The sequence below is a fragment of the Trichogramma pretiosum genome, unplaced genomic scaffold, assembly GCF_000599845.2.
Source record: "Trichogramma pretiosum strain Unisexual culture from Peru unplaced genomic scaffold, Tpre_2.0 scaffold41, whole genome shotgun sequence".
Taxonomy (NCBI): Eukaryota; Metazoa; Arthropoda; class Insecta; order Hymenoptera; family Trichogrammatidae; genus Trichogramma; species Trichogramma pretiosum.
Window position 1 is genome coordinate 616,028 of NW_019640824.1, and position 21,595 is coordinate 637,622.

The following is a 21,595-nucleotide window of genomic DNA, read 5'->3' on the forward strand; positions in this document are numbered from 1 at the left end:
TTTTACGTATGGTGCTTTATGACTTTTAAAAAAAGGGAAAATTTTTTTTCGACGCATTTCAGAGCTGAGCAGCTTGGTTCGACGTCGATTGCCTGGATTTGTTCGTAGAGAGTGGATATCTCAGTGTTACTGTAGTACTGTATTTTTTGTGCTGCTTGTTTGATCACACCTTCCATCTATAGTGTTTTTGTTATTTCCTTCCGTGTTTGAGCATGATACTCATCGTAGTCGAAAAAAAGAGTTAGTCCCCTTTAGAATTTGCTGGAGTGCATCTTTTTTGAATAAAACAATTATGAAATTCAAAGAAACGAAAAAAAAATGTATTCTCATACTCTTTTCTGCTTTACAGAAGATGAAGGCATCATCGGCACGACCAAAGAAACCAACGGCGCTGGAGTCGGTCAGTCGACGCGACGTTCCGGCAACTCGGACCTGTACATGCGTCTGGGCCTGCTCCTGGGCAACGATCACCATCATCAATCGTCCTCGTCGCATCATCAAAAACTACGTTCCGCTCCGGCGACGAGGGCCAGTTCGGTGGCGAAGAACGAAACAGATCAGACGTCGTCGGCTCGATTACCACCCGCGGCAGCTTCGACCAACACTAGTCCCGTTTCGACGCTCACGGGCGCGTCGAGCGAGGCCGAGATCTGCAACGCGAACAACAACAACAACAGCAACGGCAGCAGTGCTCGGGCTACTCTGCGCGGCGGCATCTCGGCGGCCTGCAGTCCTCTGCTGCAGCACAAATTCTCGCGGCTGAGATCGTCCGCCGGTAAAGGCAGCAAGAAGTATCAACAGTTGCAACACCAGCAGCAGCAGCAGACAAGCAGCAATGCCGGAAGCGTCGCGTCCATCTCGACGTCCGCCTCGACGTCCATGTCGATGTCGCAGCAGTCGGGCGTCTCGATCTCGGGCCTGTCGAACGCCAGCTCGACCGAGAGTCCGCGAGTCTCGAGGCGGCGACACTCCGTGACCAACGGACAGATCGTCGTCGTCGGCGATCAGCAACAACAGGCCGGTGGATCGGCCAAGAACAGCAGGAGGCATCAGCACGCGCGCAGATCGGCGAGGGCCTACAATTACAAAGGGCCCGGCTTGGATCCGCAGAGTGAGTGTACACGGACGATTCCTAATATAATTTAATTTTTCTAAAAAATGATTCAAATTTTAAACACTGGAGTTGATCAAAATTTACTAAAAAAAAAATAAAGTAGCAAAGCACGATATATTTTAATTATTTTTATATTAACTTTTTTTGACTCATTAAATCTAATAATTTGATAATAAATGACTCGAATATCGAACTCGATTGCATACTAATCTCTGGCCTATGTTTTCGGCAGTTCGATTCCTGCAGCAGCAGGCGCAGCTGCAGCTGAAGCCGCTGTTTTTCGAGGTGCCGCAGGTCGAGAGCGAGCCCCTGTTCGTCGGCCGCCAGTGGCTGCTGCAGGAGCTCAAGCAGGTGGTCGAGGGCACGGCACCCGGGGCCCTGGTCGTCGGCTCGCCCGGCACCGGCAAGACCGCCCTCGTGCTCCAGCTGGTCGATCGCAGCTGCTTCGGTCGCAAGCACAAGGCCGATCATCGAACGACGACTACGGCCTCTTTGGAGATCGGCAGCTGCACCGAGTCCCTGCTCCAGGATCTCGCCACCAGCGTGGTGGCCTATCACTTCTGCCAGACGGAGAACAACGCCACCTGCCTGGTGCCCGATCTCGTGCACTCGCTGGCGGCTCAGCTCTGCCAGGCGCCCCAGCTCGCCGCATATCGCGAGTACCTGCTGTCGGAGCCGCATTTGCAGGGCGCCCTCAGCCAGAAGGAGTGCACCGTCGATCCGGATCTGGCCCTGCAGCGGGGCGTCCTCGAGCCGCTGCAGCTGCTCCGCAGAGCCGGCAGACTGCCCGACTGTCGGCTGCTCGTGCTCGTGGACGCGGTCTGCGCCGCCGAGTATCACGCGCCCGATCGCGGCGACACCGTGGCGAGCTTCCTGGCCCGTCACGCCGCCGGTCTGCCCAGTTGGCTGAAGCTCGTGGTGACGGTGCGCAGCCAGCTGGTCGATCAGTGCGCCAAGCAGCTGGCCTATCCGCGACTCTGCCTCGACAGTAGAAGCGGCAGCGGTAGCGGCGGTAGGGCTGGTGGTGGTGCTGCTGCTGCGGCGGGACTGCAGGTCGATCAAGCCCTCAACGTCAGCCGCGATTTGGCTGACTACATAAATCTGAGGATCAGTCAGAGCCCGGCGATACAGGCCAACGTGACGGCGGCCGGGTCTCAGAATCATTATCATCATCATAATCATCATCAGACGACCAAGTCGTCGGCGGTCGAGGCGTCGCGCTTCGCCGCCCACCTGCTGAATCTCGCCCAGGGCAGCTTCCTCTTCGCCAAGATGACCCTGGATCTGCTCGAGAGCGGACATCTCGTAGCCAAATCGTCCAGTTACAAAGTGAGTTTATATTCGTTTATTTATACATTTTTCTCTTTTTAAAATTTCAAGTGTGTAACGTAACTTATTTTTTTTTTTCACGCTTGCAGGTCCTACCCGTATCCCTGGCTCAGATCTACCAGCTGCACTTCAATCTGCGCTTCCCCACGGACTCCTCGTTCGAGCGGGTCTCGTCGATCCTCGGCGTCTGTCTCGCGGCCCTGTCGCCGCTCACCCTGCCCGAGATCTATCGCTCCTGCAACTCGCTCGAGAATCGCGTCTCGCTCGCCTGGGAGGACTTTTTGCAGAGATTTAAGGTACGTGTGTTTTTTTTATATTGCCGCATTGTTCTTTATTGAGTGAAATAATATAAAAAAAAAATCATCGTTTATTTACAATTCATATACGCGCGCGCGCGACGCCCTTATCCCGTGAAGGCGAACCGATACATCGACGTGTATTATATCACATAAACGCTCACACTCACACACAAATTGGGATATTTATTACGCAGTTTAGAGTATACAAATTATACGCGATATACAGGCGCGAGAAAAAAAAATTTGCTATAAAGCATATAGTATAATTTTTGCTATACTATATCGTACAGTAAATTTTTGTTTAAAGCTCGAAACGCCCACTAATTTTCTACTCCAAGCGGTTTTTTCTTCCACTATTTTCTTTTTTCTCTTCGCGATGCTTCACACACACGCAAGCGTAGCTAGCTCTCTTCTCCGATCGATTCACCTGAGCAACGGATCGAACTCGTACGCGACGTCCGAGTACTTTTTCTGGTGCGCGTGGCCGTCGGAGGCGGCGTCGCTCGTGCAGCTCCTGACGCTCGTCGTGCTGTCGTTGTTGTTGTTGTTGTTGCCGCCGCCACTCTGCTGTTGCTGATGCTCCTGTTTCATCGGTTTCTTGTACGGATAGATCGATTCCAAATAAGTGGCCGGCCGATTGAGCAAACGATGCTGATGATTGTACGGATGATGCTCGTTGCGGCTCTGGGTGGCCGATCCGCCGCTGCTGGCCGACACCGAGTGCGTGGCCGTCATCGACGGCGTCGAGTCCAGCGCCGCCAGATTCTTGTCGAAGACCCGCTCCATCTGCAGCTTGAGCAGCGAGTCCCCGGCCTCCTTGCGGCCGTAGATCTTGTTGTTGTTGTTGTTGGGCTCGGTACCAGCAGCCAACGTCCGAGCGATCAGATCCTGCGGGGCGATCTTGGGCCTCTTGTTGCTCTTGAAGAGGCAGTCGCGCTCGTCGCTGTAGCTCGACTGGTACGTGTAGCGGTAGACCCGGGGCGAGGTGACGCTCGGGTCGCTCTTGAGGCGCAGCCTCACGTTCACCGTCACGGGCTGCTCCAGCTCGCCGCTGCCGCGATAGGCCGGCGTGCTGAAGACGATCGCCGTGTTCTCGTAGACGCCCGGCGGGTAGGGCAAGCCGACGGCCTGCCACTCGTTGGCGTCGTCGTAGAAGTGCACCTCGACGTCGTCGCGCTCGACCCGGCCCGCCAACAGGCAGCAGATCTGATGGCCGGCCGGCGGTCCCGCCACGTGACTCAGCCAGACGATGGTCAGGTCGGGCTTGTCGCGCGAGTCGTGAATCGGCTCGGAGACGGCGGGCAGCAGGCAGTAGTCGAAACGGCCCTCGTGATCGAGATAGGCCGTGACGCAGAGTCGCGCCGACGTGAGATCGATCGACTGTTTGCCGCTGTCGGTGGACGTGCTGCTGACCACCCGCTGCTGGTCGAGCTCCTCGAGATGCTCGTAGTTGGTCTGGAACGGGTCGTAGCAGAGGTTGCGCCGGTCGAGGAGCGAGGCTCGCAGCGAGTCCGCCGCGAGCTTCTTGACGCGCAGATTGCGCAGCTCGATGGGCTTGCCGGGCTCGGCGCGGGCGCGAAAGTAGCAGATGCCCTTGGACATCTTGTAGCCGCGGCCGCCCTGCAGCAGATACGGGTGCGGATAGTGCGGCTCCTGGCTGGTGACGAGCGAGATGGTGAGCAGCACCGGGCCCTCGTAGTTGTGCACGATGATCGACGGGCAGTCGGCTCGGCGGGGATCGCGCGAGCCGATCTGCGACTCGCAGCCGCAGGCGTCGCCGGCCCAGCGGAAGAGCGCGCGGTGCGCGGGCTGCTCGTGGAACGTCACCCGGGGTAGGCTGAGGCCGCTGGCTCGTTCCTGGCTCAGCATTATTATTACGACGACTGCGGAGAGGTTGGAGAGGTTGGAGAGAGAGAGCTGGATTATTATTGACACATATACGGCACACACACACACGAGACAACACGACACAACAACACTAGCGCGCGCGAGCTTATTTTCGAATATATCGACAAAGCGTGTAGTGTGTACAGATCGAGGGAACGCTCGTAACTGAGCTTGTATTTACAGTCGGACCTCTTGGTAATTGAATTTTGAACTGGACCACGTGAGCAAAATTGTGAATTAAGGTTTCAAAGGAATTTGATTTGAAATAGAGAGATTTGTTTGAATAAATAATTGTGTATTAATTATTATCTTATTATACACATTGTAATGATATATATTTTTGTTAAAAGAGTAGCTTTGGTTTCTTAATTTTTTTTTCCAATCGTTATTGACATATCAAATTGACTTTATGAGTCGAAGATGATATTTATCGTTAAATGCATAAAATATAAAATCATGAATTAGAGATAATTAAAAATAAAATTATTGATTAGAAACGTGAATTCAAATGTCACTTTTTTTTAAGATGATTGAAAAGAGTTATTAAAATTTATGAAAATTTAAAAATAAATTCAACTGTATGTTATTGATTAATAAAATTGAATCGTATTATTATTTACAGATGCTCTCGGGCTTCCTGGTGAAGCGCCTCGACGACACGTACATGTTCTTCCATCCGTCGTTCAGGGAGTGGCTGATAAGGCGCGACGAGGGCGAGTCCTTCAAGTTCCAGTGCGATCTGCGCCACGGCCACGCCGCGCACGCCTTCCGCCTGACGAAGCTGGAGGCGCCGCTCGACGGCGAGCGCACCCTCGAGCTGGGCCATCACGTGCTCAAGGCCCATCTGTTTCGAGGCTGCAACAATACAAACAGCGGCGGCGGCACCTCGGCTTCGTGGCCGTCGCGCGACCTGCAGGCCGTCTGGCTGGCCACCGCCTCGCAAAACACCTCCGCGGCCCTGTGCACCCTGCGCAACGTCTACAGTCCCAACGTCAAGGTGTCGCGGCTGCTGCTGCTGGCCGGAGCCTCGCCCGACGCCGTCACCGACTATCTCGGCTCGGCGCCGATCCTCTGCATGTACGCGCACGAGGGCAGCTGCGAGATGGTCTCGCTGCTGCTGGACTTTGGCGCCAACGTCGATCTGGCCAACAGTCAGGGCTGCACGGCGCTGATCCTGGCCGCAGCCCGGGGCCACTGCGACGTGGTGAGGCGTCTCGCCGCGGCCGGAGCCACCCTCGGCCGCACCGACACCTCGCGCCAGTGCGCCCTGGTGCACGCGGCCAGACGCGGTCGACTCGCCGTGGTCGGCTACCTGCTGGCCTGCGACTGGCTAACGACGACGACGACGAACAACGACGGTGGTCATCGTCGGTTGGGCAGCGGCAGGAACGTGGATCGAGACGAGGCGGCGCTGCAGGCCCTCGTCGCGGCGGCGGCCCAGGGCCACGAGGCCGTCGTCGAGTTTCTGCTCGACATGTCCGAGGTCGGCGTCGACGAGGTGGACACCCTACTGGGCGAGACGGCTCTGAGCGTGGCCGCCGCGAACGGCTCCACGACCACCGTGTCGGCTCTGCTGGCCCGTGGTGCCGCGCCCGAAGTGCCCAACGCCAAGGGACTCACGCCGCTGATGCTTGCGGCCCGAGAGGGTAACTGGGCCACCGCCGAGCGACTGCTGCAACCGATGGGCAGCCTCAACGGTCGACGCAGTAACGAGGACGGCGGTGAGACGCAAACGACGCGATTGCTGAAACAACGGGACCCGGAAGGCATGACTGCCCTGATGCTGGCTGCCCAGGAGGGTCACGCCAATCTGTGCGAGCTGCTGCTGGACAAGGGGGCCCAGCTCGAGGATCAGGACGTGCGGGGCCACGGCGCGTTGACCTGGGCCTGCATGCGGGGACGCGTCCAGGCGGTGCAGCTGCTGCTGGAGCGAGGGGCCGACGTGGCCGCTTGCGACAGGGCTGGAAGATCGCCCCTGGATTTGGCAGCCTGTCAGGTATGTGTTATAACGAAAAAAATTGTATAGAAAGAAAACGAAACAATTTTTATAATTTCGTAATTTTTTCGCAGGTAAATCCAAAGATCGTGCAGCTGCTGCTGGACAAGGGCGCGGCGATCGAGCACGTCGATCACAAGGGCATGCGACCGCTCGACCGGGCGATCGGCAGCCGCAATCTGCCCGTGGTCCAGTCCTTTCTGCGCCTCGGCGCCAAGCTCGGCCCCGTCACCTGGACCTGCGCCAGCGGCAAGCCCGACATGCTGCTCGTGCTGCTCAACAAGCTGCTCGAGGACGGCAACGTGCTGTTTCGCAAGTCGCGCTTCAAGGAGGCCGGCCATCGCTACATCTACGCGCTGAAAAAGTTCCCGGAGGTGCCCGAGGCCAGCGACCAGCCCGAGCACGAGGACCGCAGCAACAGGCTGGCCCACGCCGCGGCCTTCGTCCAGCTGAGGATCAACTTTCTCCTGAATCTCAGCCGATGCAAGCGAAAGACCAACGTGAGTTTTGATTATGGAATGCAAAACGCATATTACCCGTGATAAATATAACGTTATCGAATGTCGCTGTTTTCTTCTTTCTTCGCAGGAATTCGAGGAGGCGAACGAGATAGCCGACGAGGTGCTGAAGATCCGGCCGCACTCGTTCGAGGCCTATTACGCCCGGGCCCGCGGCAACATGAATCTCGACCGGCTCGAGGAGGCCCTGCGCGACTGCGAGGCCGGACTGCGACACGTGCCCGAGCAAGCGCGACACGACCGTCGGGCCTTCCGCCAGCTCAGGGAGCAGATACTCTCGATGATCAACGGCACCGAGATACGCACCGACAAGTCCGGCCAGATCATCGTGCGCGCCTCCATCGACAGATCGACTGAATTGTAGATTTTAGTTTATTTTAATTCCTTTTTTTTGTATTAAAGCGTATCGCGTAGCGAATTAAGTTTTGAGATTATCGTTGTTGTTGTTAATGTTGTTGTATAGTCAAGTCAACGAGGATCGTGAAATGAAAATTTATATGTATCACGTGTGTGCCGTTTGTAATCGACGCGTTTTTTTCGGGCATCTATGTAATCGATAAAAAAAAGCTTTTAACTATATGATTGTAGAATTAATTTTGAGATTATCTATACTGCAGCATACGGGGGAGAAAAATCGAAAATGAATATAATTTTACTCGTCCCGCGTGTGGGATAAATCGTTATATTATGTAATAATGATAATAATGTTGCACGCATGCGAATCTATAGCTCTATAATATTAGATAAATTCAAAGGGTTAACGTACAATCGACGAGCCTTTGCGAACGACGAGATGAGTTTGAGAACAAAATATACTCGTGTCAAACACGTGTGAAACCTAAGTTATAATAAATTGTAAACCAAAATTTAGTCAATTAAACGATATATATCGCGCGCTTCAAGCTTTTTATGCATATATATTATTATGATATTATATATAGTGAAATTCGAAAAGCTTATTAGGCTTCTTGAAGAGAAGAAATTAAATTATTCCTACCTTTCGGACAGTATTCCCTTGAAAATTATATTATATATTTTGTATTAGGATCTTCCAAGCTTTACTTCGAATTATTGTCTATCGTATTTTATGGAATAATCAAATGTTTTATGAAAAATATATTGTTGTAAACAAAATTAAAATTACGAAAAAGCTAATGATTAAATAAATGAAATTATATTAGTGTAAAATACTTGCCAAGCACAAAAATTATATTTTGCGACTGATATACTGTAGTCAGATATAAATAAAATTTATAATTCTCAAATTAAAAATCTGTTTCATTAATAATATACCTTCGGAGATGAATAAATAATCCCACGAATAATTAATATTCAATTTTTATTTTCAGTAAATTATACATTATACTATTTATAATGCAGACTTACTTCTTTAGCATATTTTTTAAACGTCCAAGTTACATTAAACGTCGCATGTAAAAGTATGCAAAAGTACGTAGTAAAGTCAAGCTAAACAATTGAAAAATACTAGTTAGACCGAGCTTTAAAACTCAAAGCTTAAGTTTTCAAGTTTGTTGTGCAGTTTATTGTTGACATTTTTCAAAAGTTGTACATATGCATCGAAATTCTAAATTCTCTATATTCATATTAAAAATGTTTTTCCATGGATAAAGAACTTACCGAAATTGTCATTATTGAAATAAAATACAAAGTTTACCTGAGTAATGGATAAGTCAATTGAACACATTTGATTGTGTTTGTTTTTTCAAGTCTTTCTTTTCTATGACTCGAATCTATGAATTTAATCAACATTAGAGAAAAGACATATTTACTAAAATTTTGTTCGTTCTGCAGCAGTGAAAAAGCACTTGTTATTAAAAAATTCAGTACCTCGCTGTTTTATTTTTATGAATATATATGGCGGAAGATAATTTCGAGTCAATTGTTCACACATATGTTACAAAACAGTCACAACAAAATAACGTATTGAGTTAATAATAGACTACAACAATTTTTGGTTCAACGAATCATATAGGAGCAATGCTACATGATAACTATGTTATAATATAAAATTACAGATGAAAACGGGGAACGTCTAAATGTCTATATAAAATTTAAAATGTTCATTTTTTCATTATAATTAATCGGTATTGCAATGTATTCATATGTGGTTGAAACGCGGCTGCAAACACAAAGCTGCGCGAAGTGAAAATGCACCGACTTCTCATTTTTTGAATTTGATTTTGATTTAGAATGAGCAGAACAAATCGGTGTCATTTTCGCTGCTAACTTCTGTCAAATCAATCACATCGATATTATAAATATTAACACAGTTTGAGATTGCGCGAACGACTTTGACGATACGTTATATTATACGCATAATCGATTGTTCTATACAATAAATAATTTTTTTTGTTCTCTCGCCTATATCGATTTAGAAATGCAACGATGACATGTATTTTTTTTTTGTTATATATTCTATACAATAATATATAGGATGTAAATATACGTGTGTATACATAAAAATCTCTTTCTTTTTTTTTGTTCAACATGTACGATTCCGTATAATAATTATAATTATTATAATGTCATTACAATGTGTGCGTAAACGACGATCGATGATAATATAAATCCGATGCGCACGACGATACAATACAATAGAGGTAAACGTATAGGGTGCAAATAAAGCGTATCATTTTCTGGGACCTGCACTGATTTTTTTTTTCTTCGGCGCAGATTATACATCGCCACAGTCGTGACGCTCAATCGTGTGATATGCGCTTGAGATAGCTGCTCCGGCTCTACACAATAAACATGTAAAACGGATGATAAAAATTGATGATCTGTTACAATAATAATGCGGATCGTAGGGCGAGTAGCAATTAGATTTACTGTCCCTTGTAGCTGTCCTTGTTCTGGTAGCCCTGCACGTAGCCGGACTTGTCGACGACGTCCTTGCGGCCGGCGATGCCGCGGCCCTTGCCCGTCTCGTCGAAGCGCTGCTTGTGCGAGCCCGTGTACTTGGACACGTCCGTGAGCCTCTCGACCGCCGACATGGCCTTGGTGTTCTGTTCGCGGTTTCGACGAGTGAAAAGAGGGAGGAATGTTATTAGGTCGATCGAGATCTTACTTTAGTTGCAAATTATTTTTTTTGTAAACTTACGACCGATGGTCCGGTGACGCCGGGCGGTCCGCAATTGGCCAGTTTGCTCTTGATGTCGGCCACCTCCATTTTCTTGCTCTTGGCTAATTCCTCGAGGAAAGCTTTGTACTGCTCGATGCTCAGCTTCATAGCTCTGAGGGATATGTAAGATTACATTAAAAGAAAAAATATACTGGAAAAGAGGTCGCATAGTTTGATCTTTTATGTATTAGATGAATTCAATTTTGTTTGAAATTATTAAAGTTCCTGTGATTTAAATTTAGTTCGGATCACGTTAATTTTTTTTATTAAACATGAGATTAGATTCATATTCCTTCATTCTCACATTTATTTTCATGTTATCATTTACATCAGTACGAGTCGATCAATGTATCAGATATCAGATCTATCATCTAGGCTTTTGACTTATACAGCTATTTTGATTTTGCCACTTGGGGATTTACAAATAAAGGTACTCGCCATCTAGTGGCGGTTGTCTTTAATTATGATTGGCTTTATACATTCTTTAATGAATCAGTATTAAAACATTAATTTTCAATCAAAGTATTTCATTGACAAAATAAAATTAACAATCTATGCGATCATATTTTCATACATTTTCGCGCAGTTTATGTTAAACAACTAAATTAGTACTCATCGATTACCTCAATTTTAATGTTTGAACATAAAATCTTCGCTAAATTTAAATTTAAAGTTTCTTTTTGTTAACAGAGTATTTACGAACTTTTGTTTCTTGAAGAAGATGCCGGTATCGGTCGTCGTGATGGTCTTGCCGTCGATGACCTTGGCCTGCTTCATCCACTTGTCGCTCTGGCTCAGAGTAATGTGTTTTCCGTCGCTCTTGGTGTCTCCGAATTTCGAGAAGGCCTTGAAACTTGCGATAAAGGAACCGCCGCTGCCGTTGCTGTTGTTGCTGCTATTGTCGTTGTTGCCCGGCGCGGGACTGGCGCTATTGGAGCGCTTCTGCTCGGCCTCGCTCACCTTGAGATTGGCCACGTTGCCGCTGAGATTTTTCACCGCCGCGGCTGCATCCGCGCTTCCGCCGTTTTGCGCCATGATACGTATTATAAAGAGAGCACCGGTTACTGTAAAATCGAAAGAAATAATATAATTACAAAGTTATCATTAAAATGTAGCGAGCGTAACGCGCGCTCCGAGATATATTGTAACACATTTTTATATTCATTTCCGCCTCGTGCGGTGCGCCAGACAGAGAGAGAGAGAGCCTTATTACGCAGACATACGTAGCTGCGTGTAACCCGAGGAAACCGATCTATCCGATCAGCAAGGGTAAAATTTAAAAAAAAAAGATCGTATTATCTAATCGGATTATTATATCAAAGTATACGTTCATAAAGTGAACCTTTTTAATTACCCACGATCGTACATATGCGTATAAACAATTTTTAAATGCGAAAAGTATTCCAGATAAGGATATATGGGCGTTGATACACGTGCTATAAAGGTTAATTTCGTGCCGATCGATCGAAAAAAATAATTGTTATTATTTGTTTTCGTCGCTACGATATGGTCTTGTCGATAAAGGTGTGCTATTTAAACCTTATATGGGCATACCAAAGATATCGATTTGGAATAGCTTGATCAAATAAAGGCAACGTACATTTTTCACGAGTAAATTTTGGTACGAGGACTGATACCTTTTTAGCACTGATTACTCAATTCGACGTGGTGTACAATACTTCTTTTTCTTTTCCATAAGCACCGCTTCATTATCTTTTTTTTTGTTGTTGCAACAAAGTGTAAAAAAAGAAAAGAAAACCTAATTAAGTACAATGCAGATATACAAGAAATACCGCAAGTTTCTCAATTATACATGCGAACTAAACGGAGAGCTGCACACGTCAGATGCACACGCGCTTAGAGCTGTGCGCGATGCAGTTACTGCGGGTGCGAGTGCAATGCAACACAATGTATATGCATAAGATTCGCATAAATATTGAAACAAACGGACTTTTTATACGCGTTATAGAAAACATAAATTATGTGCTCGTGTGCGTGCGTGTGTTGCGCCTGCTGCCGAGTGCTGCTGCATCAACGCGACGCGACGTCTGTGCAGCAGCAGCAGAGAAAATAGAGAAAAAAAACCACCGTAACGAGGCCCATTTAAGAAGCGCGGCAAAAAACGAGTCGTGCCATCGAACTTCCGCCGGGGCAAAAGTCGAGACTCGAACGCGTTAGATTATAATGCGGGTATACGTTGCGCTTACAGCGATGATCGTAATGCGCGCAGCAGCTGACCCAATTCTCATACGCATGCAGGACTCAAATACACATATGTATAAGCGGAGCATCGAGTTCACAGTCACGGCCTAGGTACATTACATACGCGAACTATTCGCGAAGGCACGAGTGTGTTTTTTTTCTGCCGTTTTGTTTTTTTCGTTTACATAATACCCTGCGCGAAGGTGAAGTTTAATGAAAACTAACTGCTCGCGAGTGTGCGAGTCATGCGTGCATTCACGACACTTTTGTTACACGTATGTAATATACGCGCGTTTATGGAAACGAATTTTTGTCGGTATAGCGAAGCTCGCGGCGCCGCAGTATTGCAGCAGTGCGAAAATTGAATTTTGTTGGTGAGCGCGTGCGATCGTAAAAGTGTTTATCGCGTGATGTAAGACGCGCTGCCGTGCAATTGTGCTCTCGAGTCTTATCAAGTGTACGTAACGGGTATATAAATGCAATTTGTATACGAGTTGCGCTGGATAATTTTCATTCTTACGGCATTTACTATAATTATTCGCGATTACTCGCTCGGCGCGTGCGACGTGTTTTACCCCCTTTTTCCGAGTGTAATACTTGCACGCTGTGCGACGAGCATCATTTTTATATTTTTGACTAGAATCAACTAAAAGACGCATTTCTCGTGACTCCACTACGATGGTATCCGTCTATGAGGTGAATTGATGAACTATTTTACTAGTTCCAAGTGCCAAGTGGAACACCTCAAAATCTCCTCATCCCAAGGATTCCCGAGACGCATTTCGGTGTAGAAAACTATACCCTGCTGCCTCACGGATATATCATACCTTATTAGTATACCTGTTAGAATAAAAATATAGAATAAAAATAAAATAAAAATCGATCGCGAGTCTACAAGAGTAAAAAGCAGGTTTCGTAGCCACTAGGCTACGGGGTACGTCTTATGCAAAGCGACTGTTAATGAATTATAGGTTCGGCGTGAAGCGTTAGTTGTCGCCTGATTGACTACTAGTTGCTGTTCAGAAGTGTTGCTTCGTACCCAGCGTGCGAGGGTAGAAAATTAGGTAGATAAATAAAGTTACATTTGGGTTGCAAGTTAACTGAGTGACTTTATTTGTAGTTCGATAGCGAGTGAATTAGAACAGTCCGGTGCTCGTTACAAGTCGGTTAGTGGCGCGTGCTTCGTATAGCGCCAAAAGTAGCTCCTCTTGTAAAGAGAGAGAGGAAAAAAAAATTCCTAGAAATACGTCTTTTTTCATCTTTCAACCTCTGTAACTTGGCTCGTATTAGTGCGATCGAGCTCATCGACGTCTCATTTTAAAGGTAATAACCTACATAATGATGTAAAATAATTTTTATGTTAGTCAAATTGTTTATAATGAGCCGGAAGTCGCAACTCGCTCGCCCACGAGAGCTTGACCTAGGGAACGTTAATAAACCTGAGTTGTACTAAAATACTCAATCTTATTATTTCTCGCTCCTATCCAAGCCTCCTTTCCACTTCTACACTGAGAAGCCTCACTAGTGACCACTAGATGGCGCAGCGCCGGCATCCACAAGCTACTTATCCCCGCCAGGGCTTAAGTATCGGCCACTTCGAATTTGGTCGCTTAGGATTAGCAGCCTGGACCTTCCGGCTGCAACTGACCAGCAAGGCCAAGTCAGTTTCATCGCAGAGTCATCGCCGCCAAGACTACGAGGTTGACGGGATTTCCAGCCTTCCGTTGCAGAGTTGACTCCAGAACAGCATCGGATCTCGGTGATCACTCGATCCACATCACTCGCCAACTAAACAATTTGGAACTTGTACACGCCAACTCGGCCCCGGTCCTTTTCAGGACCACCTCTCGTAGGACCTCGAAAGACCTCGAACTTTTGCTAAAGATCGAAACTAACCGCCTTGTCAATTGTAGAGTACAAACTCCGCAACTCTTTTCGGTTACCAGCCTTTTCAAGGCTACCGTTCGAAAGCTAACGAACTTTTGTAGATGTTCAATTCAAGCTGTCTTTATATTTATATTTATATTTCAATTTATATTTAAAATTAAGATTAAAACTTAAAACGGATAAAAAGTTATTGGAACGTTTAAAACCCTTCTGTACCATGGCAAATCCAACGAAGAAAATTAAAATGAGTAATGAAACAGAACAAATGGAAGAAGAATCGTTAATTGAAGTAATAATTAATTGTGATTGTGATTATGACGATATGAGAGCCTTGCACTCTCTCAAAGGAAATGTGGAGTTATATTATGTCCTCGCTCTCCTACATTACCATTTGTAGTCGTCGTAGACGGCCTCGACTTCACGCATTTTAGAGACCCTGAAAGGATTTGAAAAAACTTCTGCGGCCTGCCTCCAGAGGGCTACCGCTCTCCGATCACTGCCGCGCCGCTTCTTCATCTTCAGTTATTTTTTCGTGCGCGCCAAGACAACACGTGTCTTAGAGACCCACAAAAATGTCGTCCCGAAAGAGATCGTTAAGTCCAGCGCGAGAGATGGAAAAACTTATGAAAAAAGTGAAAAAGCTAGAAGAACGTGTCCAGGCGGCTAGTGCAAGGTTGCAGAATAAGGATTCGTCGGCAGGTGAATCATCGCCGGAGCATCGGGACCCGGACCCTTCAGACTCGTCCTCTCCTGAGGATGATTCGTCCGAAAAGAAGGAAGAAGAAAAGGTCAAAAAGAAGGAAGAGGAAGTCGAAACTGTAGGCGAAGACGAGGAATGGGCTGAGATAGTAAGTGAAAAATGTTTATTCAAAAAGATAGAGACGAGCGAACACCGCTGTGGTCGTCAGGTACAAGCGTGTTCGGACGAGTGTCGAGACGACTAAGCGTAATGCTGTGCAAGCGGGCGGTAGAGGTTAATTCCTAGAACGTCGAGTGTCTGTACGAGTATCAGGACAAAGGCGCATTGTGATTGTGATTATGACGATATGAGAGCCTTGCACTCTCTCAAAGGAAATGTGGAGTTTTATGCAATGATACATGAAATGTCCTTAAGTCCTTTCCATGTCATATATTTTTGGCCTGAACAAGTATCAACAAGATATAAAAATGAAAGTGAAGCAATACAAGTAATTAGTACAGAATTGATTGACGTACAACCCTTTGAAACTCAATCCATAAAAGTAGTGGCATTCTCCAAGTATCAATAGTTGGACTTATTGATGAATCTTGCATAACACCGCTTTACCAAGTAATAACAGAGCAGAGAAGCAATAATTTTATTAACTACATTTTATGCGAATGGTTCAAGACAGGCTTTGATCCTCCAAGCGAATTAATCGTGCCACCTAACGTTGCTTTCATTGAGGGAGCAATAAGTGCACTGAATAGTAACTACAGCATTGAGAAATTGATGAAATCAATATATACAATATGTACAGAGTTTACACTCTGCAACTCCTTTCGGTTTCAGGCTCTTTCAGGGCTACTATTCGAAAGGTCATCGGACTTTAATAAAATCCGACTTTCCCGGTTAACATAGTTTAGGCCATAGAACCAAGAGAAATTCCAACGTTTGTTTTACGACTTTTATAGAGACAATATGAAAACATAAGCTAGTGAAAGCTCATAAAAAGTGATAAAAATTTGAGTGATACAAGCGCAAGTAGATGTTACCTCGTTCCATCTCGACACAGACTCATCGACGTATTCGTTCTCCAGCAGTCAAACAGACAAGTTATACATCAAAAGTGTTCACGTGTAATAATATTATATTCCATCTATTTCCTCTACCCAATCATAAGCCTCGCAGGATGGCTTCTGTCGATATCGATATCGACTTTAATTATCATTTTCAAATTGCGACTTATATATAAGAAAAAAAGTTATATATGCAAATTTGTTGACTCAGTCACTAGCAGATTTATAGATTTTAAGATACTCGACATCTAGCGGTAGAGACGAAAATTACCGTATTTAAAACAGTTGAATATTCATCTAAACTATTGAAACAGTTGAATTGTCATTCAATTTAATAATTCACGATACGCTAAATATTTGTAACGCAATTGCAACAAATTACTAATGCGTATTGCAAAAAGTTTAAAATTGTCATTTTTTGGTCATTAGGTCATTATTAATGTTGAACAGTTCTACCAAAATATTGCACTGAATAGAATCCTAATTATCAATCGATAACTTGTTAGTTGCTAAAAAAAGGAAACTATGGTTGATTTTCTTTTTTGGAATTTCTGCGAGAAACATAACAATCAGTTTTCTATCTGCACCGGCAAAGATCATCTATGAATAAAGTTTCTTTGTACTGCAATCAATAAAAGTCTTCACCATCGACCTATTTGCTTTATTTACCCGTCTCATATTTTTGTTTTGAAAGAAGCTCGATATAATACCAAATCTGTTTTGGTAAAGTGTTTGCAGTCAACTCTCCCTTTGCCTCCCACGCAACATAACATAATAATACCGCCGTACGTAACGTAGAATTACAATAGCTAATATGCAACGCATACACGTCGAAGTTCGTTTGACGAAGATGAGCTCGGCCACGTCGTGCAGACGCAGTGTGGGTGTACAAAAAAAAATATAAAAAAGAAGGAGCTTCCCGCGCAGAAAATCGCGACCTCGCTTACAAAAATAGAGATTACAGTCGATGCGATGCGTGCGTTAGACGCTATATAGACACATGGCAAATTGCTATTACGTTTTATTAACACACGGCCGTAGTGCACACGCGCGCGCACACATACTCGAGAGCCTCGGCGCGTGCATTGTTTTCGCGAGTTTGAGCCTCGCGACGCGTCGCGACTATTTAATCACGTATACAAAGAAGCGGTAACTATATAGTTATCTGGAAAAATCAACATGAATCTTTGCGATAGATGTGGAAGAAGCTTTAACTATGCTCCACATGAAGGAGTTGATCGTTTCTTTCGAATCGAGTGTCAAAAATAGATGACACCGGTCTGAATATTATTGACACATTTGCTTGCATATAATTGTTAATGTATATTACCTTGTATTTTAACTACTTTAGCCTTACGGTGGAAACACCTGGCGTAATAAAATTTGTATCAATCAAAACACATATAAATTAATGTGTGTGTGTGTGAGCGAAGAGACGCCGGTACACGTCGTAAATATTCGAAAATTGTGTAAACACGAGCGTCTTTTTTTCACAACGTGCAGGACCATAACTAAACACTCAATCGCAACAAAATATTGGTCTTCTTTATAATTACTGATATTCATTGACCTGTATAGGGGTTTCTTGGGAATAGGATAAAGCCATCTATCGGTGGGTCGTGGTATCGGTCGCTTATCTAATGGTTAAGTTGAAGTGACTTGTCGGAGGGACTTGCAACCGTGTATACTTAATTATCTTCGTTCCTCGCGCCTAATTAGCGAAACTATATCCGCATATACCTATCCGCTCGTCGCACACGTGTGTTTTTTATACATTCGTCATGCTTAAAAATTTATTCAATCGCGCCCAAAGTTAATGAAAAAAAAAACGCAGATTATAATACGAATGACGATAATAATGCACGAAATAGAGTGAAAGTCAAGTCTCTTATCGTACCGCGAATGACGGAGCACGCAGTCTACGTCTCTTTCTCTCTCTCTCTCTCTTTCCCTCTCTGTCTCTGCGATTGTGCCGACGCAGACTCGCGCTCGAGGACTAGACAATAGAGCAGTCGTATTTATACACACACACACACACGTAGTACGCAGCCTGTGTGGGTGTGGGCAGACTGCGCGTTTTGCAATCGGAGCTTTATACGTTCATATGTACAGCATTCGTTACACGAACTCATCGTGCAGAATAACGCAGGACAAAAAAGAAAAAGATTATAACCGCTGCTGGCAGCTTCTAGTATTGATCCGGTGCGAAATTCCCAATCGAAATCGATAACGTAATACATCATAATATCGATATACGATACGCGCGACGCGTAGATATATAGCGGTTGCAAGCGCGCGTGCGAGAACTGATTACAAACCATTTATATTTAGTACCAGAGGTTCATATAGATATGACATTTTTCTAATTGAAAATTTTATTCATTTGCTTCCTTCCGTGCTTATTCGCGTAAACAATAAATAATAAAAACTTTGTATCTATACGCTTTCCACGATAAGAAAAATATAATAATGCATGCAAAATTTTTATCTCGGTTGCATAGCCGCTGTTCCATTCCACTCTGCTCTCTGTTTTATTCGGAACGATGCAGCAGCTACACGATCGAACTTTGTATTATGCAAAAATCTCCAAAGTCCCGTTTGCATTCTTTTTTTTTTCGTTTCGCTCGCTCGAGCTAGCTGCAAGCTCGACAACGCGCGAACAACTTACTAACTATATACGTATGCAACGATCCAACAACAATCAACATGCAGCGCGGCACAGATGTTTAATCTAGCTTACTTTTTATAGTGCGTGCAGGCTATATATAAGCGAAGTCGGTCAAGTTCCTTGGCCGCGAGGATCCAGTATATGCATATAATATTATGCAGCACCGAACACGCACGCACACGCGGTTTATATACACACACGCACACGCACTCCGATGCACGATTAAACACACTGCGTACGTATGTGTACGCGATGAACTAATCGGCCTGGAGGAAAGAACTGATATATGTGCCAATGACGTCGCTTTGCATATTATGTATACCAGAGAGGAGGGAAAAGAGTTTATGTACGGGCACAGAGCCGCGAAGCGATCGACACTTTGAACACTTCACATGTAGATCGCAGAGAACTTCCCCCCTCGCTGTTATCTGCTGCTGCTGCTGCTGCTGATGGCTGAGAGAGATGATGTTGTCTCGAGAACTAGTGCTCCCCGTATATACAGTGTGTGTGTGTACACGGTGTGTTATGAACTTTGCGGACCGTCGCGAGAGACTTGCGGGTGCTGCTGTTGCTGTTGCAGCTGCTTCCATACAACGCGCAAGTCCTCTATCGATCTGTGTGGAGCGCGCGGACCGCCTTGCGCGTGAGCTGCTGCTGCTACACACCAGCTCTCGCTCGCTCGCTCGCTCTCTGCGCTGCTGCGCTACAGTGCGAGCGAGTGCAGAGAGGGCGATCGCGCACACAAAAGCTCTTTCTCTCTCTCTCTGCTGCTGCCGTGCGACCCCTTCTGGCTGTCTGCTGCTGCAGTGTGAATCGAGCCTGCACACAACGCACGCGGCCTCATTCAATTTTTAGAGAGAGAGAGAGAGATAGATGACGTTCGCCCGCGCCCCTGTGTACTCGCTCGAGTTGAATGACTTCCCAGACGTGCCCTCCGCGCGCGCGCCAAGGATTAATATTATGTGCTCGACTTATACACATCCGAGAATCGTAGCCCGAAGAAAGAAAGAGAGAGAAAGATGGAGAAAAAAAAATTAGCACTCGCGTGCCGTGGAATCGAGCAACATACATTATTACGGATTCGTGCGTGCCCGATCGCGCGAGGATCGCGTTTTTCTACGAATAACATACCTTAATAGCGCTGTATATCTGTGTCGAAAAAGCTCGAACGGATAGGTCATTCGTTAAAAAAAGCGGAGCATGTCTCTCTTTCTGTCGCGAGGAATACGTGTGCGCGGTAAAAAATAATACTCGACGCTATATTTGCGTAAATAAGTAGGTGTACGTGCAGTGTAAGTAACTTCAAGGACGCGAGCTCGATAATTTCAAGTAGTTGCAGATTATCGATAAGATCGAGAGTGAGATTATTATTATTTTTTTTTTCTTTTTTGCTTCGTTTCCAAGGCGGGGATATCTACGTAAACTGGCGAAACTTTTGTGCTGCCTCTCTGTTATTGTATCGTAATTATAGATCGAGCGAGAAACGATTTTAGCGGTCTATATGATTTTAGGTGAGACTCGAAGAGGCTTCTTCCGGGCGATTCGAGAAAACCGATTGGCTTGCGACTCTTTACAAACATAAAATGTAAGATGCCGCGCCTATTTTTAGATTTATGGTCCGTTCGAGTTTTCCACTGACTCGACAAATTCGCAACTTGCGGTCATAAGTCAATCGTAACTTACCACTTTGATTTTGTTTCTTCGACAACTCGAACGTGTGTTTCTTCTTGAAATCGACCCGATGCTCGCGAGTATGCAAAATTCACTCGAAATCGCACCTGTTGCCGATACACACAATCACGCGCGCGCGCGCACGTTCGAATCTCGCAGCTCGAGTTGAAAATTGCGCCAAGTACAATTGCTCGCGTGAACAGTATACTTCGCGCGCACAACTGCACTCGCGTTGTCCACACTTCAAACTCCTCGAATTAGTACACCACCGCCCCAACGTGCATACTACTATTACAAAGGCACGTATGCACCGACGCACGTAAACACCCACCCGCGCAGGCTGCACGCGATCGAGGCGCGAGAAAAAGTTTCGAGCGATCCTGTAGAGTATATATAGTGTCTGTGGAGATGGTCTGGCACGCGCGCGCCAGACACGCGATAGAATTGCTCGGCAGCGTCGGACTGGAGACTCTTGCGGCTTGGCGCTTAGTTTTATTATAGCAGCAGCAGCAGCAGCGGCAGAAACGGCGGCAGCAGTGTACAGTGTAACGAGCCTATAAGAGATTGCGAATCGTGACGCCGAGGTGCGTCCCATACACAGCGCGAGCTATGTACACATTGTAGTAGGTGTATTATACGTTGGCTCCGACACCCGCGCTTTAGTACACCTATACCTATGTGGGTGATTGTCACGAAAAGCTTGTTTTTTGATGTCCCGTCCTGTAAGCAGTTGAAAATCGTGAATCGACGACAGAATAGTTAGATATAAATTATTTCAAACTTTTACATTGAATATTAAAAAGCCGTATTACTCCATAGTCATATTTATCGTCATGTGTCTACTTTTAAGAATCAGTCAAACATTATACCCTAAAATTGAATTATCTATGTGCCATTATAAGTATATGGATTATTACACTTAAATATGAGTATTTTTATATTTCTATGTCCAGCAGTGATAAAAATTATTTCGCCGTCGTTATAGCAGTTTAAATAATGTCCATGGGAAATGTTCGATTTTGAGATCCAATATTAGCATGCACTGCGCATACGCGTGCTCAACTCGTTCGCTGCCTAAAGTGTATACTTTCAAACTATGATCGACAAGCCGCTCGTCAAGGACT

At 45.8% G+C, this 21,595-nt stretch overlaps 3 protein-coding genes across 4 annotated transcripts in view; 1 reads left to right on the forward strand and 2 right to left on the reverse strand.

Annotated features, from left to right (window-relative positions):
- LOC106656607 (protein TANC2) overlaps positions 1-8,396 on the forward strand; it is a 44,334-nt gene extending 35,938 nt beyond the window's left edge. Inside the window, exons 5-10 of the mRNA XM_023463261.1 lie at positions 350-1,111; positions 1,347-2,443; positions 2,533-2,739; positions 5,252-6,625; positions 6,700-7,125; positions 7,214-8,396. Of these exons, the coding sequence (XP_023319029.1) occupies positions 350-1,111; positions 1,347-2,443; positions 2,533-2,739; positions 5,252-6,625; positions 6,700-7,125; positions 7,214-7,507 (4,160 nt within the window). The 3' untranslated portion in view covers positions 7,508-8,396. The remainder of the gene's footprint in view (positions 1-349; positions 1,112-1,346; positions 2,444-2,532; positions 2,740-5,251; positions 6,626-6,699; positions 7,126-7,213) is intronic.
- LOC106656686 (embryonic polarity protein dorsal-like) lies at positions 2,796-4,780 on the reverse strand. Its single transcript, XM_014377771.2, has one exon. The coding sequence runs from the start codon at positions 4,609-4,611 to the stop codon at positions 3,166-3,168; it is 1,446 nt and encodes a 481-aa protein (XP_014233257.1). The 5' UTR covers positions 4,612-4,780; the 3' UTR covers positions 2,796-3,165.
- Positions 8,397-8,531: 135 nt separating the features above from the next.
- LOC106656642 (TPPP family protein CG45057-like) lies at positions 8,532-20,918 on the reverse strand. 2 transcript variants are annotated; one of them, XM_014377711.2, is made up of 4 exons: positions 20,484-20,918; positions 10,989-11,349; positions 10,265-10,397; positions 8,532-10,169 (listed from the first exon to the last, which is right to left on the reverse strand). In XM_014377711.2, the coding sequence occupies exons 2-4, from the start codon at positions 11,318-11,320 to the stop codon at positions 9,990-9,992; spliced, it is 645 nt and encodes a 214-aa protein (XP_014233197.1). In that variant the 5' UTR covers positions 11,321-11,349; positions 20,484-20,918; the 3' UTR covers positions 8,532-9,989. The 2 variants fall into 2 exon arrangements, with proteins under 2 accessions (XP_014233197.1, XP_014233196.1); XM_014377710.2 differs by lacking the exon at positions 20,484-20,918 and adding an exon at positions 18,873-19,479.
- Positions 20,919-21,595: the final 677 nt, after the last annotated feature.